Raw genomic sequence first — 27936 nt, 5'->3', positions numbered from 1 at the left:
AGTAAAGAGATCCCGGACAACGGGTGGTCGGGCGGGTGTAAATCGATCACAGACAACGGGTGGGTGGGCAGGAGGGAGTCCAGAGATCACAGACAACGGGTAGGCGGGCGAGAGTAAAGAGGTCACAGCAAACGGGTGAGAGGGCGGGAGTAAAGAGATCACGGACAACGGCTGGGTGGGCGGGAGTAAAGAGAGCACGGACAACGGGTGGGTGGGTGGTAGTAAAGAGGGCATGGACAATGCAAAGAGGGCACGGACAACGGGTGGGCAGGTGTGAGTAAAGAGGGCACGGAAAACGGGTGGGCGGGAGTAAAGACAACACTGACAACGTCGTATGGAAAACAAGCGGAAGAGAAAGCACGCTTGTTCCTCTGGGAAAGGTGTTGTTGCAGCAGGCCTAGGCAAACACACCGCTCATCCACCAAGGCCTGGAAGATATTAGGGCCAAGGTGACAAGGGAAGGGGTCAGAAAAAGCACAGAGCTGCTACTGCTCCAAGAAGGAAACAACAGACATGCACTGGCAGCCGTGGGCGGGTAACGGAGGCCCTAAAAACACAACTCTGCCCACCCTAAGACCCCGGCCCATCATCGCCCAGTGCCTGCCTTCCTAGTGCGGCCCTGCTGATGGGGGCGAGGGGAGTGAGTGCACGGTGTTGAATTCTGTAAATCTCAAGGGCAGGCTGTGTTTAAATCGATCCATCCAGCTCACAGAAGCAAGTAGATCAAAGCTCCCTCTAGGCGCTAGAAAACTCGTGCACCTCTAAAGTCAGTAGAGTGACTGACATCCACCTGACGTGGTGGCTCGTGCGGGGTAACCAGCCGGTGAGAAACAAATCAGTGGTGTGGGATCGATGTACCCCACTCTTCACTGACCTCAGCAGCTGTAAACTGTAGATGCAGCACTTATGGGGTCACCCCTTTGCCATCTTCTCCCCCACTGCTGACGCACAAGAGCCCGGCATGGACAACTGGTGGGGGGGCGGTAGTAAAGACGGCACGGACAACGGGTGGTCGGGCGGGAGCAAAACCGGCACGGACAACAGGTGGGTGGGCGGGCGGGAGTAAAGACAGCACGGACAACTGGTGGGGGGCGGGAGTAAAGACAAGTACAAGGGGTTGGGGCGTGAGTAAAGACAACATGGACAACGGTTGAGAGGTGTATGTAAAGACAACACTGACAATGTCGTATGGCAAACAAGCGGAAGAGAAAGCACGCTTGTGTGACCGCAAGAAAGACAAGACCGCGAGTGGCTCCACATAAGAAGCGCGGCCACGTGGCCGTGAAACTGAAAGCGACCATGAAACAGAACAGATGCCCTGCGCGCCCCTGACACCGAACAGATGGCCCCTACTCGTAACCGCAAGCCAAAGGCTTTGGGCGGATACATTCCCTGGGAAAGGTGGGACATGCACCCGCCTTTGTCAAATTGTGTGCTGTCTTTTTATAAAGATGCACGCAAAGCCCAAATGAAAAAAAGACTAAAAAAAAAAACCACACGCACGAGCGTGTAAAAAGTCCAGAGTGATTCCAAGAGGTTGTTTTCCTGCGCCAGGCTCGACCCAAAAAAGGAATATAGCAAGGGGTTTGTGAAGCATGAACCACCAGACATCAAAACCTGGATCGAAGACATGGACTGGAACATGTTGGCAGAGAAACAAGTCTAGGAGGGGGTGGGGTTGCCCGAAAAAATGAGAGATGGTTTGGTTGCCCTGGCTACGATTCATGGGGCAGTAGGTGACTCCATGGTGGGGAAGGATGTGACACAATCGTGGTGTGAAGGGTGGGTAAGAAGGGTAGGAGACAAGCGGGTTCGAGAAGGAACATGTAGAATTGCATTGACTATGAGGTGTAATTGTTACCAGACACATACTGGAACAACTGTGGTTGTCTATGTTGGCTGTTGTAAAATCAATAACAATATTTTTTTAAATAGTGGAATGTCAGCCCGCACTGCGAAGGAGCTGGTAAAGTAGTACAATGCCCTTCAACTTTTGTAGTAACTGGATGATACGCTCTCCCATTTGAGCAAAGTAACACCGTGCTCACAACAGCACAAATCACTGCTTAACACTATGCATCACACACATAACATCCAACAGGACATGTTAGACAGAACACTGCACACACACACACACACCTTTGCCATATAGGTGGGTCTCACCACACTCTCAACGGCATGCTTCTGTAATCAGACACAAAACATATAACAAAGCTTTACACATGCATCCATGATCCGGCGCAGCACATATGTGCCCTATAAATGTGTTTTACTTTGCTCGTGACACAACACACACAATCCTACTTCAGAACACATTCACATTAAACTCCAAAGAATCATCCCGCACACGCCAAGTCTGTGGCTATTTGGCTGCTACGCCAGTAAAGAGTAGTGGGTACCACCAGATGCCTTTCAGATATCATCTCTCCTCTGCCAAGCAATAGGCACACCTGCCACTCAGATGACTTCACCCATCACAGACAAGAACTCTCAGCCATGGCTCATCAAAATTAGCACATTTACCGACCAGACGGACTTTCCCATCTTCTCCACTGAGCGCCAGTCTCCACAAACCAAGTCAGAGCAGGGTTGGCGATAAAAAGCTTGGATCTACTTGGAGAGTCACATTCGGACTACCGAGGCAGCCTCAAAGCCATACCAATAGCATGTTGTGCACTGTTGTGTCCTGCGAGACACGTTCTAGTGTCTAGAGCACACTTGCACCCCCTCACGCATCCCTCACAGGCGTCACGAGTGGCGTGAGCCTGTTAATAAAAAGGCCCGAGTGCACGTGCTCGTGGCCAATTCTAGTAACCTACTGCTGAGTATCTGTGTGGTCATTTTGTACACCATGTGGGCCTAGGGCCCGAAACACAACAATGGCGACAAGGGGGTCGGCCCCGCGTGTGTGCTGGCCGAAGTTCCTGGTGGGGAGAAGAGTAGCCAGGTCATAAGGCACCCACTGCGGACACTGAGGGCAGAAAGCTAGAGAAGGAATCCCACAAGCAGCGACTTGGGCCCTCAATGCTCGAGGCGCCTACAACTGTTCCCAACGTGACAAGAAGCGACCGGGAAAGGTGGACCATCACTCCCATACCTGAAACAGCCGACGCATCGCACAGCAGCCCCTGCATCCCGCGACCCCAGACTCACGTCTGCTTAGTGACCACACCGTCATCCGCTTCAGTCAACACGCATACACAGACGTCACCCAAAGATTACACTGACACTGTATTTGTGAGTGAAGAACTGCTGCAGGTTTATTTCATACAACACAGTATGATAATAAAATTGGGTTATCTTACGGGCGATCCAGGGCGGCAGCCCCTTGCTGCTCCGCCCGCCTGGTGAGCCAGCACACACGGTGGGTCGATGCCCGGCAGTGTGGCACATAATTATTTACAGATCATCCACTGGGTCACGTGATCTGTCTCCTACTCCCGCCCCTTCCGACAGGGGCGGAGCGTGTTGTGGCACACCCCCGGTTGGTCAGGCCCCCCAACCGCCCGAAGGACTAACGGGGCGCCGTCGCGGTCTTCCCAGAACCCCCTTCGTCTCCTGGACCTTGGCTCGGGCACCCTTACTGTGCCGGACAGGGGTACCCTTACTGTACCGCCTGTCGCAGAGGTACCCTTACTGTACCCGTCTGCATCCAGATCGCCCTGTAACTCCGCCTGCAACGCAAAAGAAAACATTAAAACATTCCAAAAACGCGCTGTGCCTGACACGTGGGGTAAGTGGAAAGGGTGGGAAATCGCGTGTCCAGGCTGGAGCGGCGCGCAGGAAACAGAGGAAGAACTGGGCGAGAGGGCCTCCTAAGTAGGGGGACAAGCCGCGCCCCCCGCCCCCAATGGCCCGCCTCCAGCTCCAAACTATAGGGGGTCATACCTTAGTGGGCGTAGGCCTCGCGCGCGAGGCAGCAAGGGGGAAGGCTCCGACGGGCGGCCACTAACATGCTGCCCTGCTGATGTCCCACTGCTTGGGACGCGGGCAGCGGCATAGTGACCACACCGTCATCCGCTTCAGTCAACACGCATACACAGACGTCACCCAAAGATTACACTGACACTTTATTTGTGGGTGAAGAACTGCTGCAGGTTTATTTCATACAACACAGTATGATAATAAAATTGGGTTATCTTACGGGCGATCCAGGGCGGCAGCCCCTTGCTGCTCCGCCCGCCTGGTGAGCCAGCACACACGGTGGGTCGATGCCCGGCAGTGTGGCACATAATTATTTACAGATCATCCACTGGGTCACGTGATCTGTCTCCTACTCCCGCCCCTTCCGACAGGGGCGGAGCGTGTTGTGGCACACCCCCGGTTGGTCAGGCCCCCCAACCGCCCGAAGGACTAACGGGGCGCCGTCGCGGTCTTCCCAGAACCCCCTTCGGCTCCTGGACCTTGGCTCGGGCACCCTTACTGTGCCGGACAGGGGTACCCTTACTGTACCGCCTGTCGCAGAGGTACCCTTACTGTACCCGTCTGCATCCAGATCGCCCTGTAACTCCGCCACAGCTCTGGGGAGGCTACCGTCGCTGCCAGAGCCCCCCCTTCCTCCCTTCGCTGTTATATGTGCCCTGCCCCTGCGAGCCAGCATATAATGGGCTAAATTAGGGGTCCTGTTCTGTAACCCGTAAATACGGCATTAATTTGCCACATTACTCAGAAGCCATGGGCAGACGAACAAAGGATGTCTGCTGGCCCCACTGCCGTCAGTTTAGACGGACTGGTGTTCCTAACCTTCTAAGCGATGCCACAGCAGATAATCCTAACGTACTTATGGGAAGATCTAGCACCTGCATATGGAGCCAGAAAATGACCCTAGCTAAATTCTACAATCCATCGATCCCCTTCATATCCTAGCACGAAGGTTTTAATTTCCACTCTATCTACAAAGGTGATGTATAGATAGCGTCATGGTTCCTGAGTTGCTGTGGCTACTGCGAGGATTGCATGATTTCTCGGCTGGCCAAACCTTTTTGACGCAGCTGCTAATCGGACGCCTTTATCATGACTCCCAATAGGACTGCCTTAGGCTGCCGAAGAATACCTCTCTCAGCTCGGGGACCCAACTTTGGGAATGTTTCCCAACTCCCTGGCTCCAAGGAAGGCTGAGCGAGGAGAGCCACACCTAAATCTGTTTCTCGCGCTGGGAAATATGGCATGGTAACAGGCATAGGTGAATTAGGCACTTATGGACCTGCCATCTTATTAAGATTTTTCAATTGGCCAAAATCAGTGCCTTCCAGGCTTGTAATTGTGTTCCCAACAGCTACAGCACAACAAGCAAGGTGAAGGTAGCGTGTGAGTCAGCCACTCTACCTACGTATATAAACACAAGCTGACATCACGGGTATATAAATTTGCTTCCTTTCACAAGGTATTATCCTAGTGTTTACTGCAGACTGACCCATATCTCAGCAACATCCCCTCGTTTATGCCTTTCTACTCGCCAATTAAGCTACATTAAATTGGGCGATAGAGTCTTATACCAGTCCCGCTGTCCATCCCAATCTTTTCACTCTCCACTGGCACAGCGTGTACAATTGCCTCGCTTGTCGAATAGAAGCTAGCTTTCGGACTTTATTGCTGCTGGAGAGGGTCAATAGGTTTGCCTACAGTCCTTGTTATACCGGTGTTGCTGTGCTATAGGTAAGTCGTGGCACCGCCATAGTGGCTTGAAAATGAAACGTCTTATTTTATCAAATGATTTGTTGTGAGCCCAAATTATGATTCCATTCATATCTTCATAGTAGACAGTGTCTCTATCTCGCCAATACCTGGGTCACGTCCGCCTTAACTGACGACATTACATCTGGCTTTCCGCTAGCCTTGCCCATTAACCTGTCAAATGTCTGTGGAGAGCAGCACATCTCTGGTCATGCTCATTTCAGAAGGTGTTAAGCCCTTTCCATTACTAGAAAGTTTAAGTGCAAAATTCAAGAGGATGCTCGCTCTCTGCTCTCTCAATTATTACCATGTAGATGAGGGCAGGCCATTCACGGGTGTCTGGTTGAAGTATGCCCAGGTAATTGACACTCTCCCACGTGCAGTGCTGTGAACCGTTTGAGGTAGTTCATCAGACTCAGCCAGCCACCCCCTAGGTGGAGGCTTGCACTCCCAAACTTCTGCTAGTGTAAAACCGGGCCATACCTCCAGTTCAGTGAAAGTTAGTAATTCACGACACTGACAACCCCAGGGGCCCAATACTGGGCTGTGTAAATGCGGCCCAATACCACCATGAACAATTAGCTTAGAGTGGATGGGCGTTAACCTGAGCAGGCTGAAGGTAAAACCTTTGACAATCACGCCTGGCAAGATGTGCACACGCAGGAAAGCATATATTTATGACCCCGACATGATTTGATCACGCAACCTTCTGATCTGGAATCAGACGCGCTACCGTTGCGCCACGAGATCTGCTAAAAGCTGACAACAGTGCCTCTGAGGTACGGCTCCTGCTAAGAATAAAGAGTTATCCAGCCCGCCTTGCTTCCTTTCCCAGTTCGACACAGATTGAAGAAGAATGCCCCTTCCAGAAAGGTCATGGCCTTATCCCTGCAGCCTATCCATACAGCATGCTAACGGAAATCTACAGCAGTGCTTTGTAAAGCTTTTTCCGGTTCCACATTTGTTTGTGGTCGATATGCTCTCCCTCAGTTTGAACAAAATCTTAGCTAATCGTATGCCTGCCTAATTCCCAGGGCTGTCTGGCTTAATGCTGTACGCCCGGAATTGCCCCACCAAACGTAGCCTAGCACAGGAACTCAACTTGGTAGTCTCAACTTTCTTTTTAGAGCTAGGAACGCCCCCCATGCTCCTCGTGCTTACTAAATGGACCCGCTCCTTGGTTTCCAGCACACAACCAACTCTAATGTCATCTGGCCCTGGTGCCTCTCAAACAACAGTGACAGCCTCTGTCACCTTCCTACAATATATAAACAAACCTCCCAGGTCGCAGAAGCGGCAAGCCAGGCTAAGTCTCAGTAAACCATGTCACTCTGTGCTGTCCCTGGCCTCCCTGTGGAACAGGGAGAATAACCTCAAAGAAGTTAAGTATGATAGACAAACCCAGGCCTTCCGCCTGTCTCAAAAAAGCTCATGCTGCTGCCTTTCCTGCCTAGGCTAAGCTGCCACTATGACTGAGTTGCAGAAACTATCACACCAGCTGTTTCCTACTAGCAAGGCTAAAGATGAAAGGCCGCCGCATCTCTTGACTTCAGCGTGGAACTACAGAATACCTTCAAGATGTTATGTATGATACACAAACCCAAGTCCACAACATGCCTCAAAACAGCACAGGCTGCTGACTTTTCTATATACGCTAAGCCGTCCCTATGACTAATTGGAGAAACCTTACCCCAGCTGTTTTTTTTTTTTTTTTTTTTTTTTTTTTTTCTTAGCACGGCGAAGATGAGACAGCAGCATCTCCTGACTCAAGCGTTGAACTCACATTAATAACATTGGTCGCTCAATTTGTGTGTTACACCTTTCCACACGCCGACCATTGCATCATGGTTGAGACTGGGGTTTAGGCTGGACCTTGACATATTTGTCCACCTGCTGCCAGGGAACATATATCAACCTATAGACCTGCCCTTATCCTGTTGCACCACTTGGGACACAACTTTGTCCATTCGTACCCACCGGCAAGGAACTAATGCCAACGAGATCCCCCCCCTAGTACCGGACAAACCTAATAACTGCTGCATTTTGGGACAAAGATACCAGGGAATAAATGCGAAGGGGGGGGGGGGGCTTGAACCCATGTCATTGCGATTAGTAACAGTTGCTCTGTTCGGGCTGGAACCTGCGACTTTATTCATTTAAGCAATTAATCTGTAAGTCTGCCATTCCCCAACTTGTGCATACACACAACCGCCTCTAGTGTCATGCAATACCAGCCCTTCCTAATCCGGGTGACGAAAACTACCATTGGCCAAGAGCTAAACTGGTAAACTACCATACCATCTGTTTCTCCAAACGCTTACCACAAACCGTAATGAGTACAGCCTCGTCATAGATCACCCTGGCTCCCCAAACCTTTCCCCAGGGAACTGGAGAGAAATGAACTCAATTGCGCAGGGCATGAAATACCAGAAGTTAATGATAACGACGTTTCCATGACCACTCTCAGATGCATTTAATTAGTTATATAGTGCCACTCCTACCAGTGTAGGGTGTCCGCGACTTTGCATCTCACACAAAAACCACCTAGCCAATCAATCATATGCATATAAGTCAGTGTATAGGAAAGGTGACCTGAGCCAACGGACGCAAAGTGTAGGCGATTCATGGCCTTTCCCACTGGCAGGTAGTATGGTTAGAGGCTGCTTGGAGTGGAAAAGCACAAGCTCGGTCGAGTCAGCCTAATTAACCCTCTTTGCAACACTAATCAAAGTTCTAATGATGTCTGCTTAGTGGTGTGTATGCAGCTCTAGGATGAGCGTTCGTAGCTCACTGTTGACTATTAGGGCTGTAAGATCTGCATTGCAAGTGACAAAAGGGGGTGCCTCCTTTGAACACAGTAACCTGCTGACCTCTATACATCATACACTCTGAAAATCTACTTCGCACATGTTCTTTGCAGCGGGCCTATTTAACCGTCTGCACTACTACACTGCAACTGAGCGGGTAATCAATATAGCACTTTCCCTTGAGCGTGCTGACACAGACCATATTGCTGGTGATGCAGCAAGTACATCATTGTGACATGAACATTCTGTCCCCTCGTGTGATAACGGATTGCCATTTCCAAGATGTCCCGTGACAAGTGTTAATACACCGACGAGAGACACTTACTCGTGAGCAAAATCGAGCAAGGAAGGAGATGAAACATGTAGCTATGAGACGTTGCCCCAATTGGAGAACAAAACCCTTATGGCGATCGTCTCACTGCTGAAAAGCACCATCACTGGAAGGCCCTTTGGCCTTTACGTTTGCCGGGTTCCAAACTCACCTCAGTCTATTTATTACCAGCTAATAAACTCAGCCCAATGTTGACCTTAAAGAATTTCAAAGCCTATCGCAGACATTAACATTACAGCCCAATTACAGCTCAACATCTAGTGCAGCCTCAGCGAATAGGCCCACGAGAAGTGGCGGACTAAAGAACCAGTGAGATACCCGTACCGGCCATGTGAAGCGAGAAGCGCTACCTCACAACAAGTAACCAACGCGCCCCCGGCCGAGCTGCCAACCACCTGCAAACACTCCCCAGCACCCAGATATCCGCGAGCTGCCAAGCACCCTCTGTCCCCAGTGTCTGTCCCACACATGTGAAACCACGGAAATGTGTTGTTGTCTGCATGCATCTTAAAAGACTCACAACTAAAAGGGCAGGGATAAAGCACCCACTTACCTACTAGACAAAAACCAAAGGTGAACAAATGCTAAGAGCATAAAATGTATGCAGAAACACATGGCAGAAAAGTCAACCTCGTGAAATGGTTGCAGACTATTATCTGTAAAATGGCAGATCTCACAGTATTGGGTCCAAGATTTAAATAGGCTTTTATATGAAACCATCTCTTTTCTATAGCAAATCTAAGATAACGCAAGCACACCAACGTTTGCATAGCACCAAGTGAGCACCAATGATGGTCATCCCCTACGACACCAACCTAACTCTAGGCCCATGAATAAATAATAACTAGATCGGCAATCCTATCACAAACATGACTGTTTGTTCACCCCCCCCCTTGCTCAGGGAACCCAGACAAAGGCGAGTCCATCCTAGAACACCCTCACTGCTGTGCAAAGCGATCAAGAAACTCCCGCGTCTGCGAAGCCGACGGATGGCACGCGTTCATGGCGTTCGCAACCAGGTGCAATCCCCAACTTTTCGACAATTTAAACATCACAATTACAAACCCCAGTTCCGTTAAACCACATGACCTGCATGGGATTCGCATCGGCAACCATAGTATTCCAAGTGCCACACTGTAGCCGCTTGAGCTATCTCATAAGCAAGACAAAACAACTACGCGGCTTAAATAGACATCAGCATGTGGAAGTGATATATCCTCGTGCATGGAAACATACATCATAAAACGTTCCAAATCCAATTGTGCGGATAAGCTCGCCCTATTGCCCTGCCAGACTCGTGCGCGAAACCAATGTGAAAGGGTTTTAATGGCCGCCAGCGACCGTTAAATAAAACACCTGTCCATCGTAACATAAAATGCATTGCCCTGATGATGCAGAATATGTAGACTGTAAACCTGAAAACACGATATTCCTTGTGCAGTCAATCCTTTATGGAGAACAGTGGAGTGGTGCCACCTGTAAAGATCGAGCAGCTCACCGGTTTGTCATGACCTTTAAAGTCCTCCGCTAAAATAAATACGCAACTGTGGAATCCCCAATACGGCAGTGCCGGCTGCAACTCCCGAAACTCGCCAGTAACAAAAGTATGCCTCTGTACAACACCGTAACCTGCTGACCTATTTCATCATACGCACTCTAAAATCAGCTTGGCACACGTTCTTTCATATTAACCCTCTGCACAAACTACCCCGAAGTCAAAATTCTCAACTATACGAAGACTCCCGCGTCGATGCAGCGAGGCGGGTTGCCGGATGCGCTGGGACATCTAAACTAGCACTTCTGGAAAGTAAACATCGCCTAGTCTGTTAAAGAATAAGATGGGTTTAATACAAAGGTCAATAACTCACTGCAGCGTGAGGCGAGGGGAGGGAAAAGTTAGTCAGCTGTAACCTTTCAACACTGGCGGGGGCCTGCACAACACATTGATGTCACATGATCTGCAGAACACGTTCTCACGTGTGGACAGATCTGAGCGATGTATGTATGTATGGGTCTGGTTTATGAAACGTTGCCCCTGTCCGCAGTAGGACACGTAAGTGGCAATGTGTGGAAGATGCATGTACATGCCCTGTGGATGATACATGATGTGCAGTCGGAACACATGCTAACAGCTCACACGGAGAGATCTGGAGGATACATGTGCAGTTCTTATTAACGCTGCAAGGCCTGCAGGAAGAACATACAAGCTTCACGTGTGGACTGGTCTGTCATTTACTTGGCACACGTTCCTACAGCCGGGAAATAGACCCTCTGCCCTGACTTCACCTTAGTCAATACCTCAACTATACAATGCTGCTCTCCCTTCTGGAAGGAAACTCATCGCAGCAGTTATCTTGCCATAAATGTGAGGCCTGGTACTTGCCTTGGAAAGAAACGAAGCATCCGGCGCTTCAAAAGCATAATAAAACTCCAAACCCAGTGCCCCCACAAGCTAGCACCCCGGGCCTCCCCCACACCAACCATGCGCTCTACCACAGAGCTCTAACCTTAACATGAAGACGACCGTGCTCTCCCCCACGACCCATAACCGCATAAAAGCATAACCATGCCACGCAACGACTCAATGCGCATCCCCCCGCCGCTCTCTCCGCGCTCGCACCCCCCCACCCTGAGCCACAATGCCGCTTCAACCTGGCACGTGCACAAGCTGCCTAGCAGGGGACACTCTACTGCCCCGGGCAGGAAACCCCAAGCGAGGGGGGGGGGGTGGACATGACGACTTACGCTGCTCCTGAGATTCAATATCGCCGGTGTGTTCAACGAACAACCCCCCACAATGGCGTGTCCGGCGCGAGACAAGAGGCCTCTCGCGCGGGCAGGTCAAGGTCCCGCGCAGGCCCTGGCCAGTATGGCGGGACGGACGAGGGGGGGGGCTGGGGGGAGCACTGACCTTGCTACCGACACGACCAAACACGCGCTCCGGGCACCAAGACCGCAGCGACCCTCGGCGAACCTCAGCAACCAAGAGACGGCGTAAATTTCCGCGTGAGGAAAACGGCGGGAGACGGCCAGCCACGCCGAGACAAATCGCGTGTCCAGGCTGGAGCGGCGCGCAGGAAACAGAGGAGGAACTGGGCGAGAGGGCCTCCTAAGTAGGGGGGCAAGCCGCGCCCCCCGCCCCCAATGGCCCGCCTCCAGCTCCAAACTATAGGGGGTCATACCTTAGTGGGCGTAGGCCTCGCGCGCGAGGCAGCAAGGGGGAAGGCTCCGACGGGCGGCCACTAACATGCTGCCCTGCTGATGTCCCACTGCTTGGGACGCGGGCAGCGGCAATCTCCGCGCAGCCCACAGCCAGTGAAAGGGACTGCCTCAGAGAAGAAAGGCTTCCCTCAGCTACCCAAAAGCTGGAGAGAATGAGACAGACTACCTGCCTTGAACAGTGCTACCCGCGTCTGCAGTGCTACCCTAGCAGCCCCTCTCACCTTGTCAAGCAGTGGCACCGATCGGCGGAGTGAAGACCCGAAGACAGCTCCACCTAGGGGTCACTGGCCTACCTCAGCACCGCACCCGGACTAAAACGAAAAGCAACAACAAGGACACAGGAGCCTGGGTGAACTGCGCTAGCCGTTGTGAAGCAGCCACCGCGCCCCCTAGAGAGTTTCACACTGCACCGGCCCAATTGCACATAAGAGTGAGGAACGGGCCGGAGCGACTCCTATCTGCCCGGTACTGAGGTAAACATGGCAGGTAGAGAGCGAGAGAAACTGCCTGCACTATGAGGCAAACTGTATGACCTCCAATGTTACAGCACTTACACCACTTACCGGGGAATGTTCTGTGAGGCACCCCTGAGCACTTGGAGGATCTGGTGAGGACTGGAGCCGTCTTAGCCTTGCAGGCGGCCCCGCAACTTCATCTCCACTCCAGATCGATTACCAGCCTTGGCCAAAGCTGCCGCTACCGGGACAAATAATTGCACAGAAGTGCCACCTAGTGGCCATTGGTGGTTACTGCGCCCCCATAATGAGAGCAACTTATAATGAAAAGGCCCGCAGAACGGAGGAAAGCTGCTGTAGCCCAACATTGATGAGGCGGCCCCCACAGGGCTATGTTTGGAAAAGCCAAGCCACCTTACCACACCACCCTGATCAAGGAAGTATAGACTGGCCCCTGTATACTTTGTCTGCCTGCAGCAGTGACCCACTGGTCCCCCATCAGTGACTGTACCAATGACTGTATGATTGAAGTGCACTTCAGCCACGTTTAGTGGTCGCTCCCTGTACTGCGCACAGTGAGTGAATGAAAAGGAGTGTGGCCCCGACCAGGAGCTAATAGCAGCAGTCACAGCCCACTGCATCGCTGGGGTTTCTACACAGCCTCCAGTTGACAGACTGCCTGTGCAGGAATGACTGCGCAACTAGGAGCACACCAAAGAGAAGGCCATGTAGACAACACGCCTCCGGTGGGCTGCATAGTGTCTCGAGGGGAGAGACTGAACCCCTGCTGAGACAGAGAGCCCCAAGAAGCCCCAAAGAAGCAAAGCTACCCACAGCAAGCCCTGCTGGACAGCTAGCCAGATACAAGTATCACTGCGCTACCCACACACACCCAAGGCTGTAAGGAGAACGTGCGCTGCTTTTGTTTTCTCACTGCCTGTCTGACGCCACCACAAGCGAGGGAACTGTGACACACACCCCTGGTGGTGAACAGCCTACTACCGCAAGAAAGAAGAGCAGACACACAGAGCAGCAGCAGGAGACACCCAAGCCAGGAGAAATGAAAGCGCAAATTCAGAGGGGCGCAGGAGAGTCAGGTGCCCGGAAGATAGACACCTCCACAACACAGCACAGCTAAAGACAGCAAGTCCCACAGAGCAGCCAGTATGCCACCAGGACCCCTGAGCACAGCACGCGCCAAACCTCAGGGATAGTCCACAGACATTTACTAAGTCAACGAGAAGCGTGTGCCATTTATCCCAGTGGTGAAGGGCCACCACCGCAAAGGAGGAGAGAACGGCCAAGAAGAGCCCAGAGCACACGAGGTGCGCAGATAGACATGCCGGTGACCCTGACAGCCCGGTCAGGCGTCCAAGGGATAGAGACATCCCCACGATGATGAAGAACTGGTATGCTGCTGCTCAACACAGCAAGGAGAGCATCCACATCTCCACCACAACAGCAACGAAGCCCGGAAGGGTCCAGACGCAGCACAGAGTCCTCCTTCACACTGTCTCAAGCAGGAGTCATCAGTGACCCAAGGCTGACGAGAGGAGAGTTGTACACCACAAGTGGCCAGCCGCTACCACAGCTCTATACTGCCGGTGGAAGCCATTCCCTGGAGAGGGAACACCCGGAGTAGGAGCTTCACTCCCTACTGCCCGTGGAAGCCATTCCCTGGAGAGGGAACACCCGGAGTAGGAGCGTCAAGAAGCTGACTGAAGAAGGAGCACCCCAGATGAGTGGCTGCTTGCAATGCAGCCGAAAAGAGCGACGGAAGGTTCCCCTGAGTGTCTGGAGACCAACTTAGAGTTCAACGGCCCTGTTGGTCGTGTTAAAACATGGTGCATGTCATTGCACCCGGAGAAGAAGTAGAAGAAGAGTGGACATCGTGTCACCCAGAAGAGCTGGACAAACGCAGGTGTGTCAAAGACAACGAGAGGAGAAGCAAGAGGACTTGTGGCACCACAAGCCAAGAACACCTCCAAAGACACCAGACAGCCACCAAGGCGGACTGACGGCCCTGGAGACAGCACCAAGGGAGAACCACAGGTAAGCCGCAGCAAGCGCAAACCGCGTTGCTCCCATCGCTTCACAGTGAGACTGTCCAGCCCTGAGTGTCGGCAGTTGGAATTGAACGGCATCCCTGCCCCTGACCGCAGATGCCAGCGGTGCAAGAGAAGATTCAGAAGAGGTGGTCACATGGCTACGACGTCCATTCCAAAATTTCCTCTCCTAGTTAATCATCGCCACCTGTCATCCAGGCCCCATGGCAGCTACATCATCAGTGCCATGTGCATGACAGAGCACTAAGCAAGAAACGTGGAAGTGTGACCGGAGGGTCTACACCAGGAATCGGGTAACCAGCTGAGGTCAGAAGGGGAAGTCGTGAGCGGCAGGGCCGGACGCTGAAAAAAACCCAAGCTACAACAGGAGTGAGTCCTGACACAGCGACAGCAAGGGAAGAGGGGGATAACCCGAGAAGGAACTGGCAACCGCACAGCGGGAGTCTGAGAGTAAGCCGCACAGCCTGCGCAAACCGAGTCTTAAGCCTCTCAGTGTGTTCATCTCTCCTCTGTCGTCAAAGTACCAACAACTCAAGAAGTCCAAGTACACGAATGCAATTGCCTCCCCAGAGAACATGGAGGTACCTGGCCACTCGCTGCCTCAGGTGATCGACTCCAGACTAGATGCCTGCATCCATCAAGGCAAGTCATCACCCGCCGTTGTCCCGATTCACCACACGGCTGGCAATGCTACCATGCTAGTCCTCATAAAGTGCGTCTACCGACACCATCTCGGATACATATGGATTGGAGTTCTACAATATTGCCAAACTAGACAACAAGGAAACTCGGAGGCTACCTGCTAACCTGGTCTGCACCTGAACTGCGGCAGCGAGAGCATGTCCTGACCGAGACCCACACACCCTTGAGGTTTGTGCGAGAGACTGGCTACTTGCTCCTCAGCAGTTTGCAGCTGCCCCCAGCCGGCACACACGTAGCCACATCGCAGCCTACCAGCCATCCCGTGGCAAGCCTGACGAAGGGCCTCCCCAGGCGGGAGAGCTGGAAGAGACATTGCCCCACCGACAGGTCACCGGACACAGCAAGAGAGCCTAAGAGAGACTTCAGATGATCCAGAAATAATCCAATCCAATGAACTTTCACCATGGACTCCCACCATGATCTTGACGCACCCAGTTAATGAACTATTGTTACACACCACATACCATCACCCAGGTCAGCGGACGGAAGTTAAGTGGGATTAAAGGACATGTTTACACTGGCACGTTCCTAGTGCGCAGCTGATATCTCCAAGCAAGCGTTCGTGTCCTGAACCGCTCAGGTTAAATAATGAGTACCTGCTGAGATTTTCCTGCCACAGTCGAAGTCACCAGTCCTTGTCTGCTGCCTTCCTGATGCCGGACCCGAGAAAATGATGGATCCTGTGGTGTATATTTTATTGTTGTTTCTCCCTACAGGTTGGACTAGGGAGCCTTTGTTTTTATTAAAATTTTGGAGAAATGTTGTATCCTGCGAGACACGTTCTAGTGTCTCGACAGGCATAGAGTTTAGAGCCACTCAACTATAGGAGTGGGCACACTTGCAACCCCACACGCATCCCTCACAGGCGTCACGAGTGACGTGTGCCTGTTAATAATAGGGCCCGAGTGCACGTGCGCGTGGCCGATTCTAGTAACCTATTGCTGAGTATCTGTGTGGTCATTTTGTACACCATGTGGGCCTAGGTCCCGAAACACAACAGTGCACTACAAAGACCAAGAAGAGTCAGTGGAGAAAAACCCAGAGCGCTTCAGAGAAATATACTGTTTATGCACTTGTTTGCATCCCCTCAACACACGTGTCACCTGAACCGTCTACAAAAGCAACACTGGACGAGGAGACAACACGTGTTACGGTTAATAACAGACTCGATAACGCTAATAGCAGCTGTGAGAAGAGAAGATATGCCATGGAGTGGGAGAGGGGGGGGTGTTCGAGGGCGAACAGCAAAACTGCAACGAAAAAACGAGGAGACAAAGAAGGAAAACAATAGTGGACAGACAACAAGCTCAGGTGGGGCGAAGAGAAGAGCGGGAAGGAACCCAGGCTAAGCAGAAAAGACACACAGGCGAGTATGTAGAGGAGGAGATTCCTGATATAAGTAAAGGCAAAACAACAGAGAAAGAGAAACTTCGAGGCCCTTATTAAAACAGTCAACACCGGCCTTTCATATCTGCGGGCAATGAAAAGACACCACTTACTTTTCAGCAACGCGTTTACTTTCCAGTGACCTTTAAGCATTCTGGGCCGTTAACAGTGAAATAGGAGATGTACACAATTCCGCTGAAAGCGAGCGCGCGCATGCCACGTTCTAGAATGAGGGCATGACACGGCCGGAAGATTATTGACAACACCCAGCTAAAATAAAACATTTCCCGGTGTCTGGCTCCCCCTGCTGTCTAAAGCAGGAACTCTTCACGCACTATAGTACAAACACCTTACTCCTATCTATTTATGTGCCAGCCCGGCATTCAACCACTCACTGTCAAAGTTTAATTACCTGTTTACTCACAAGTTTCGGAACAGTATGTTAATATTTTTTCAAGTGTTCTTCACATTGCGCAACTGTGTCGACAAGGATACGATTGCCTTAGCAATGGCGTCATATTAAAGCGCCTAAATCCTAGTCGTCACGTATGTCACAACATATGGTCCTTAAACATACTCCCACAGCATGTAGACTGTCTATGGCTCCTTTTCTTTGTTATCCGAGGGGTTTTGAATGCTCTCTTCCAATTGTAGAGGAGTTGCTACTTGCACCCTGCTCTCCTCCCGAGTGGCTGTAGTCTGCTCTCTTTCCTTTGCAGATTGTCCACGTTTTATGGTGCTATGCCCTATTCTCACTGACGATATAATGCAAAATATTGTGAGAGGCCCCTAAAATGTAATTTAGACCGGCTGACTCATAAATATGTCACAAGCATTACCAAAAGCAACAGGTCTCCCTGTATTGTGTCAGAGCATGTCAACACTGGCATCCACAAATGCTATTTAGAAGCATTACATGCACAAATGCTGTTTTTCCACATTAAAGCAATCCCAGTTGGAAAAAAAGGTAGCAGAAAAGGATTGCTTTCTGTCTAGATTGTATATAAGAATTAAATACTTAAATGTGACAAATAATGTGAAGATTGAGTATATGTTTCAGCTGTAACATAGTCCATTGTGCATAACAACATAAACACTCCCTGGAAGGGGGCGTGATACAGCCAATAACATAAGGCAAGAAAATGCTACTCCTCTAGGGTAAGTCAAAGTTCACTTTATGCATTGTGTATCTTAAAGAATTGGTAACTATGAGTCAATGTGTATTTATTCCTTTATACCACTTGTTATTGTATAAAACGACGTCCCTTGCCCAGGTATAAAAGGGTTAATTGGGTATACCCCTGTTGAGTACGACTTATGAGTCTGTAGACAGCAGCACTGTGAAGCCAGACCTAAAACGGCCATATGCAGCATGAGGAAGACTGCTCTTTCACAACTGTACTGCCGAATATCGATACCAACACCATCATGGTATACTAATATTGAGGACAAGATATTGAGGGACAAAATATCCACAGGTAAGTGTAATTATGGAAATACGGAGTTATCTTCCTAGCTCCACATCTACATACCTTGAAGATGTATGTACTGTGTAGACACATACATGTGGAGTTAGGTATAGAAAATCTAGATGTACTTACCGTTGGATATTTTGTTGTTGATATTCTGTTCTCGATATTCTGGGCCTTCAATATTGCTGATTCGATATTCAGGGGCACAGTTCCTTTCTCAATCCTTTGTCAATGGCTTGAGTAGTCTTTATTGTACCCTTCTCTATACCCTGTCATGACGGCTGGGTATTTTTTGGATGACTGTACTTTGCTCATTCGCCCAGCCCACCTCTTTGGGTTGAGGTATTCCATGAACTCCTAAGTCTGTAGGGGGACATCTTTTCTCTGCTCTCTCACGTTTTACAGGGCTGAGCAATAATATCTTGCATTTATTAGGGTTTATATGTCCCACTGTCCCCTCTGCACATGACTCTTCCCCAGTGTCTAATCCAGTGCTGAATTTGAGCCGGTGGTTTCTGGTGCTCGGCACTGGTACTTAATTGTCAACAACAGCACTTATGACAGTCTGCCACATGGTGGCACTGTTTGTCAAAATTAGAGATGAACACAACAACAGTTGTTTATTAATTCAATATACATGAAAATTGACTAATACTGGCTGCCCAAGCCATTCTTATAGCTTTAGGTGCCTTGAATAGGCTGAATTGTTACACTTGTAGGGTGTGATGTATAGTAGTTATGTTGGTTCTGTCATTGGTGGTGCTGGCAGGGGCAATGGGTGAAGTGGCCTACTGACCAGGGCCATGGCACTCAATGTTTACAAATTAAGCACAGGTCTAATCTGTGTCAGTGGTTGCCGGTGCTGGGCTTCGGCACTCATTTTTGCAGGAAGGGACTTATTATTCATCCTCAGACAGACCTAGAGCAAGCGAGAGAAAGGCAGAAAAGGGAGAAAAAAGGAGTAAGGGAAAGATAGGAAAACAGTTACATAGGGAGAAAGCAGTGATGAAGAAGAACTTGTAAGAGTGAGATAAAGATATAGGAAATGTAGGGTGGTGAAAGAGAGGGCATAAACTGGCATCCAGACTAAGAACCATACATTTGGCAGCACCACAGCGGGATCCTATGTACAACTTTGGGCAATTACACTTACGTTATGAACAAATGAAGTAATCCTCTACTCTGATCCATCACCTCTGTAGCCGGCATCTTCCCTCTGTTGGGGTAGTGTGCCCTGCTCCTTTCTGCTGTAGGGTTGCTGTTCCTCCCTCTCTCCCCCTTGCCAGTTTAGGTTCCCTGCTCTTTGCTCTTCCTGCTCTCTTCTGTTGGGTTATTGTGCCTTGCACTATCTCCTCTTTAAGGCAATTGTGCCCTGCCCTCTTCCCTCCTCTAGGAAGCTTTTCATGTTGATTTCCTGCAGGGGGTTGTCTTTATATCCTGCTCTATGCTGCCTGTTTGAGAGGTTATCTTCTCTGAGAAGTCTGGTGTTTCTGTATTTGGGGCCTCCTCCCTGCCAGCTGTCCTGTTTTGTTACCTGGCCCTGGGGGAGTCCCCCAGACTGTCCTCCTCAGTGGCTGTCTCCAGACGCTCCTGGCTCTGCCTGGCACTGGAACTCTTCACCGCTGCCATCTTCTCACGCTTTAGTCTGTGAAAAAAGAAGTTACAGAATTAGACCATTTGGATCATGCATCGGCAATGCCAAGGATCTGCCTGTTCATACAGGGGGCACATTTCTTTTCATAGGATGTGAAATAAAATAGCTTTGACCCAGAGTTCTCGTGGGAGTGGCTTGAATATGGAGCTTAAAGATCTCTCTCTCTAGAGGAGGGCACCGCATGCGTCCAGTGACTGTTGTATCACTACAGATGATGGTGAACAGCCTCCATGCAGAGTGTGACTAAACTGTGACAACAGGACAGTATGTTACTTGAGGGAGAGTTTTTAGCGCTGCGTGATGGGAAATATCTCCTTAAAAAGTATTCTGACTTGCAACAGGTTTCACCACAAATACTAGGGAGGGTGTAGTAAGTAGGAAGGTTGTCTCTCAAAAAGTAGTCCATTAGTAACAATCCCTCCCCAAGTATTGTGCCACGAGTGAGCACAAGAGTGAGTACAGACCTGTATAGAGAGCACGGCTATGGAGTGAACCTCTCTGATCATTCATTCATCTAATCAATAGGACTGCAACGTACACGAAAGGATAAAAAGCAGCTTAAAGTAATGTTCTTTCAGGGTTTTCTTAAAAGCCTTTTAGATTTCTAGGTAGGTGTGAGCAAGCAGAAGCTGGTACATGGGGCACTGGCAGCGCCTCCAAGAGGAGGGCTGTGGCGATGCAGTTAGTGCTAAGAGCGAGTGTTTTAAGGGACAGAAGTACGAGCAATCCATCTTGTGAGCTGCAAATTGTGTCGTTTTGCGACTCGCAAAATGGAATGTACAACAGTGTATCAGACACCGTTTGCGATTTCCAATGGGGTCGCAAACGACCTGCCTCATTAGCATTCATGAGGCAGGTTGCAATTTGCGATCACATTGGAAATGGCCAACACTCACAGGGATGGTGGCCTGCTGAGGTCAGCAGACCAACATGCCTGTGACTGCTTTTTAAATAAATCAGTTAAAAAAAAAATGCAGCCTGTTTTCCTTAAAGGAAAACAGGCAGCATTAAAAAAGAAAAGTGAAACGTTTCTGTTTCATTTATTAAGAGTAGGCAGTGTGCTCTCAAGAAATTTTTCGCTGCCAGTCACAAAGAGGAAGGGGTACTCTAGGGACCCCTTCCCATTTGCTAGTGGCTTACCAACTTTTTAAAATAGATGGTAAACTGCAAGTGTTTTGCAACCTCAATTGCGGTCGCAAAACAGTCGTACATGGAAGTGCGATTCTTTAATAGGAGGGGACCCGCTGGCACGGCCCTTCCTAATAGCGAGTTGCAAACCCTATTTTGTTAGTCGGTAACTGGTTACCAACTCGCAAAATAGGGTTTGTACATTGCACAGTCCTATTTTGCAGTCACACACAGGCTGATTTCCCGCTTATGACTGCAAAAAACAGTCGTACATCTGGCCCTTAGTGAGTAAAGCTACCGGGCGGGCCGCAGGCACCTCAGTATGAGCAGGAAGCTCGTACACTGTCCCAGGGGAGGTGGTGTGGTCGAAGAGCTCCAGGTCCAGATTGGGGTAAAAGGAAAGCACTACTGCCAGCGGTGTTGAGTTATTATCATGATCCCCAGCAGAAGACTTGGATAACGGCAGGGGTGTCAGCACCTCAGCACCTGAGCAGGCTGGTGAGGTGATCCCCGAGAGCTGAGCGGGAGTCTCAACTGATTCAAGTTTAAGAAATGTGTATTGTTGAGGTGGCCACTAGTTCTGTGCGCGATGAGTGAAGCAGCATGGACCAGAGTGGAGCTAAGAAAGGTAGGAGTCACCAGCACTTTAATCTATTTACCTCTTGAATAAAAAATTATCTTGAACCAAGTATACTTTTCCAATTTCAGTACAATTACCAGTTTAACTGTATTAGGTAAAATCAAAGAAGAAATTGTGCTAAAATCATTTCAATTAGACCTGCAAAATAATATGTGCTTGTCTCTCTTCCAATCAGGTTTTTGAATTTGACCAGAGGTATTCAGAGTATGGCCCAGGGGCTACTTGTGGTCCCCCTGACTTCTACATGAGGGCTCCTGGTGAACAGCAGCTTTGGGCTGCTGTTACTTGACTGAGCACTAACATCCGGGAAGCTGTTAAACTGGAAAGCATTTATTTACACTTTAACTGAAAGAAGGTGTCCTACACCACTTATCTTTCCAAACACCTTCGTTTCCAAATACATTGTACAACAAAATATGATAAAGTCTCTTCAAATTAAAAAATAAAAATTCATGAATATGCATAAGTGTTTCACTTTAGTAGTTCAAATGATATCGCTGCATTGAGAGGCATTTTGTAAAGTAATAGTTTTCAAACATTAGCTGAGAAACATTCCTGCCTCCAACCGCCCTGACAACAATGCCATTCGTGAAACAAGAGACAAGTCATTTGTCATGTACACCTTCAGGGTGGCCTAGGTATTATTCCTGGAACCACACTATAGTTCATTAAATCAAACACAAGAGAAGGTTTGTTGCAGCGCACATTCTGAACTCATGTATTCCAAGGTTCTCACGTGTAAGATAAGGAAGAAAAACAGGGCAAAGTGAAATAAAATAATTCCATAAGAGCAAACAATCTGGTGAAATGGGCAAGCCAGAATTGTCCCCAAGTTTTCTGTTTTTTACATTGTGCAAATCAGCCACTAGATGGGTATCTCTTTCCATCTCTTGTTTTACATCACACATTAATGCTTTGTCTTTAATTCTTGCCACCTGAGGTTACTGCTACAGTGATAGAGAGGAGCCAGGTGAAGGCTGGGCTCATTTCCAGCTTGAGGATCCCAGTGAACCTTGAGCTGAGTCATGGCCAAGTCTGGTTCAAACATTCAGTGGCTCCCCACCGCCGTCACATAATGGCAATTAAGGGGAAAAGGCTTAGACAGGATATGATTTGACATACAACACATTTGGTGGAGCAGTACTATCAGCACAAGAGTACAGAACTCCTTGTTTCAAGATTTATAACTTTCTCACTACACCATATTCTAGTTAGTGGACTGTAAGACCGGGTGTTCTCTCCTCCCTGGTTATAGTCAAAAGCTTGTTGGGTTATGATCCTGTTTTCCTGTCTCATGCTTGCTGCCAGAGTTTAGTTTGATTTAGATTTTTCCTATCTCTGTTAAAAAAAGGAGCAGAGGAATGTAATGTAATGTAATAGTGTCTTATAAAGCGCACTGCAACTCAACGAGCATCCTGGCGCTAAAGAGGGAAAAGCAAGGAAATAAAAAGCGGATAGAGGAGCCTTAAGTTTTTGGAAAGAGCCAGGTTTTAAGTTGTTTACGAAAGACCATAAGGTCTTTCACCTGGCGCAGCTCCAGGGGCAGAGTATTCCATAGTCTCGCAGCTGCGACACTAAAAGCTTGACCCCCAAGCCTAGCTGTTCTAATTCGAGGTATTCCCACCCAGCAGGCTGTGGAGGATCGAAGGCATCGAGAAGGTGTATACCAGCGAAATTTACTCTGCAATGGTATGGGACCCAGACCATGCAGTGCCTTAAACACGACACAGAGGGACTTAAAATAAATCCTCTGTGCTATGGGGAGCCAATGCAGCTCCGCAAGGGCCTGAGTGGAGGAAGAATGACGGGGGCACATTAGTGCCAACTTGGCTGCCATATTCTCAACTCGCTGCAATTTCCCGATCACAAATCGAGGGGATTCCAGCAGTAGTGAGTTACAATAATCCAATCTACTCAGGATCACACTCCTAACTACCAAGGGGCGCACATGAGCTGGGAGCTGGGGGAGAATCTTCCTCAAGATTCTTACAAGAGAGAAACAAGTCCCCAGAGTCTTGTTAACATGTGACTCCAAAGACAGCTTTTCATTAAATATGACTCCCAAATTACGGACTGCCCCAGCAGGTCGTAGTGGGGGGTCTGCGGGAAGAGGCCAGAAGTTGACCGGGAGGGGAAAGGATACTTTCCCACCCTTAGTGCAAAGGATTTCAGTTTTGTCTGCATTAAATTGCAGCGAATTAGTTCTTAGCCAACAACCCAGGAGTATACAATTTGCCACAAGTGGGGGCTGAGGTTAATAAAACATGACTTCTGTTTCCATAGTTTCCATCTTACTCATTACACAACTAGAGTGTGAGTGGTTCCAATGGGAAATTAGGTACTACTTTTTTATTTCTAAATAGGTTTTTTATTGAATCAAATACAAACAGCAGCATTGTTATCCTTTATAGGAGAGTTAAGATAGGAAACACTGAGTTGAGAAAGCAAGTCCATATAAAGTGATGACCAATGATAGTACTATGACAAAATATCCATATCGTTAAACTAAATAACATGAAAGAGAAACATGCCATGTAAGAATAAGAAGGAGGAAAAACAAGAACAAATGCAGGCATTTGGCTGGTATTGAGTCCACAGCCCGACATAATCCAATAACAAAAAATGCTCAAAGCCTCCATGGATTATCGAACAAGGCACTACTCTTACTAAGGAAATGTCACTGTGCTGCGGATTCTACTCAGGCCTCTAGTACAGTGTTCAGAACCAGCATTTTTTGGCAAAGTGCTAAAGTCGGGATTAAATGTCAAGTCTCCTAGAGCCATGGCTAAAACTTTCCCACTGTCCCAAGTCTAGAGGTGGAGGCTTGGTGTTTGTGTTTGCCCACCTCAGTGAATCACACATCTTGCTGGGGGGTCTTTGTCATGAATGTTATTGTAGCACTTGCTATCTTGCCTGTTCCTAAGCACTACTAATGTTTACAGATAACACAATAAAGGCATACGGAAATTGTGAGGCGTAAAATTCTATTTAATTCCAATTCAATAATCATGTGACTTCCCAGACCCTATGGTGAAGACCTGGAGGTGCCTCGGCTGGATTTGTATTATTATGCTGCAAACATGCACCATGCAGCTCGCAGGATCGGGAGAAGTGCCTGCTTGTGGGAATGATGGAGATTGGAATATTGATGGAGATTTCAATGGAAGGGGCTGGGGCCCCGGTTTGCATGCCATATGTAGTGCGGCAGACACCGCGAAATCGGCAGCACCTGATCATCACCGCGGTGTTGCGATGTGCCTCATTCCATGGGGAATAGGGAAGTCAATTGGTTTAGGGGAGTGGAGTTGGCCTAACGGCTAGGGCGGTCGACCTCGAATCTGGGGAACCGGGTTCGAGTCTCGGCAATGACACTGAACATCCTGTGATTCTGGGCAAATCACTTAATCTCCCCGTGCCTAACAAAAAAGTGTCCTCATGTAACGTAACTGGTGCTATGTAAAGCGCTCTGATACCTGATTGGATTTGGGTCAACTTCGCGCTATATAAAACTCTGCAAAAAAATTTTTTTTTAAATTGGTAGCTCATATGTCCGACCAGGCATGGAGAGATGGGGGCTATGATATATTGGGAGATTTGTAGCCTAACGAGACCTTAATCACCTGCGAAGATGCACAGGTGGAGTTTTCGATGGGGCCAGGCAATTTCTTGCAACATGCGGGCCTAGTGGAGGTGGCCATGCAGACCTGACCCACTCTTCCTGCTTCTCCCGGGGCATCCAGTGTTGTGGGTACCCTGATGGCTTGCGGGCCATGCAGGCATTTGATCTTGTTGCTCTATAAAGCCATGAGGGCAGATGGGGTGGGTGCTCTGCTACCGGCCCGTGCAGCCTGGGACGTGGACCTGACAACACCTCTAGAGGATGGAGACTGGGTACTTGTTTGTGAACTCGCGCAAACAGTTTCTTGTAATCCCCAATTCAAGCTAATACACTATAATTTCTTACACCGCACTTACCTAACCCCCAAGACCCTTTGTCTCATCTCTCATGCCTGTGCTGACTGTTGCCCTCGTTGTGGAACCCAGGGTGCACATTTCCTCCACTTGGCCTGGGGCTGCTGGGCGGTGCAGAACTTTTGGCACTACGTGGTGGGAGCTCTATTGCGATTTAGTTCCCTGCAGGTGGTGGTGACCCCACAGTGTGGCCTGTTAGGAAACATCTACAGGCCCAAAGGTCCTAAGATGGCTTATACATTTTTGCAGTTAACATTGGTGCTTGCCAGACGTAGGGTTGCTATCACATGGATGGGACAGTGTACTCATAAGGTGACTCACTGTCTCAGGGATGGGACGTAATGAATGCTGGCTGATGAGCACCACATGAAGTTCAACAGGAATGAGGACAAGGTGGTGGCGAATCTCCTTATCTGGCAGAGTTTGTGTGCACACCCATTTTTAGAGCACTTCCGCTTTCCTAAACGCGGTCTAGTGCTTGGGGGGAATACAGCTGCTGCACAGCAGAGCTGAGTGGATGCTGGCGGAAGGGGTTTGCCTTAACTGTGACGCTGGAGCGAACGTGCAGCGGACGCGCCACTGGCACGTCAAAGGCGCGCCTAAGGCAAGCTCGTCTGTGCCCGTCCGTGTCCGGATGGGGCTAGGGGCCAGAACCCATGGTCCAAAGAGGAGATATTCTGCATTAGAACTGCAATCCCTAGCCACAGGTAACCATGCACTTAATAACAATGCCATAGTCAAATTGAGAACTGAAAACATTCTGAGGCACAATGTGACAGTTAGCCATACTAGCCTGAGGCCAGCACCTCATAATAGCACCAGGCCGGGGCACCCTCCTGGTTTAAAAATAGCAGTTTTAATTATGAGATCTCTACAGAAACATCATCTGGAGATCTTCACCCTTCTCCAGGAGCGGGATATTGATATACTGGCACTCACAGAAACTCGGTTGGGCGAAACATCTGTCCCGGATATCATCGCTGCCCTCCCTGGTGACTTTGATGCCCTCTGGCACAATAGGCAAGATAACAGGAGAGGTGGGGGAGTGGCGATCCTTTTCAACACCAGGATCATGGCCACCAAGATAATAGCAGAGAGCGTAGATAATACAGATATGCTAGGAGTTAAAATCTCCTTTAAATCCTCTTGCCTCCTTCTTCTGGTAGTCTACCGCCCACCGGAGGCAACCCCTGGGTTCCACAACTACTTTGCTGAGACCGTGTCTGATCTTAGTACACGGTACCAGCGACTCGCGGTGGTTGGAGACTTTAACCACCACTGGAAAAAAAACCAGGAGAGCCGCATGCCAAACAGCTTGACATGGCAATGTCCTCCATGGGGCTCCATCAATTGGTGGACCTCCCAACCCACATTAAAGGGCACACTTTGGACCTGGTCTGGTCCTTTGACCCTCGGAATAGGCTAACGGATATTCGTCCCTGCGCCTGGTCGGACCATTCATTGATCTCGTGCTGGGTGCCAATGGATAGCCCACTTTCACAAACTCCTCTCGAGAGGAGGAAAGTGCGGAGCTGGAACAAAATTCAGGCAGATAACTTAGTGGATACACTACAGAGGCTACCCTCACCCAAATTTGCGGAAGGTAACATTGACTTAGAAAACAAAACTCTCACTAGCACCCTACAAACTGCTATTGATCGGGTAGCTCCAGAACGTAACGAAAGAATTAGACATAAAGGCAAGAGGGCCCCCTGGTTTAACGAGCAACTGAGGGAAAGGAAACAAAGCCTTCGTCAAGCTGAAAGACGGTGGCGGAAAGCTTATGACCCTGCTGAACTAACAACCTATAAATCTCTACTCACACTTTATAAAAAATCCATCATATCTAGAAAAGCTGAGTACTATGCAGCGCGAATCACCGACGCGCCAAATATACAAAAGGAGACTTTCAAGATCTTGAAAGAACTCAGCAAAAAGTCAGATGCAAACTTTGCAGAAGCACCCACTGACTGTAATGTCCTACAGTATTTTTTCCTCCAGAAAGTAGCAGACAACCTTCTAGAGATTGCAAACACCCGCATCACCATGAGCTTCCTGGAATTGTCCACATCCCTACCCCTCACCGGTCATCTTCTCACTAGCTTCCATCACCTAGACTCAAGGTCTTTAAAACTCCTGGCAAAGGACACCTAGTCAGGCTCTCCTGTCGACCCATGCCCGCCACGGATCTTCAGGAAGGCACTGCCTGCCTTGGAAAGTCAGATTCTTACCCTCCTGAATAATTCCTTGGCTACTGGCCAGGTCCCCGTAAACCTGAAGGAGGCTAGAGTTACTCCTCTATTAAAAAACCAGGGGCAGATAGGACTGTATTAAAGTATTGTAGGCCTATCTCCCAGCTCGCTTTCCTGGTGAAGGTTGTCGAGAAACACGTCTTGAAGATCATTTCGGCATTCCTGAAGGAACATGA

General features: G+C 49.3%; 1 protein-coding gene across 4 annotated transcripts in view; it reads right to left on the bottom strand.

Annotated features, from left to right (window-relative positions):
• GRAMD2A (GRAM domain containing 2A) overlaps positions 1-27936 on the bottom strand; it is a 503088-nt gene that overhangs the window by 118401 nt on the left and 356751 nt on the right. For all 4 annotated transcript variants that reach the window (XM_085643959.1, XM_085643957.1, XM_085643958.1 and 1 more), the window contains exon 2: positions 19649-19759. In XM_085643959.1, the coding sequence (XP_085500085.1) occupies positions 19649-19759 (111 nt within the window). The remainder of the gene's footprint in view (positions 1-19648; positions 19760-27936) is intronic.

This window comes from Triturus cristatus, chromosome 3_1, assembly GCF_964204655.1.
Source record: "Triturus cristatus chromosome 3_1, aTriCri1.1, whole genome shotgun sequence".
Classification (NCBI taxonomy): domain Eukaryota; kingdom Metazoa; phylum Chordata; class Amphibia; order Caudata; family Salamandridae; genus Triturus; species Triturus cristatus.
The sequence above is the reverse complement of the archived record's forward strand: the minus strand, read 5'-3'. Positions and strand labels throughout refer to the sequence as shown.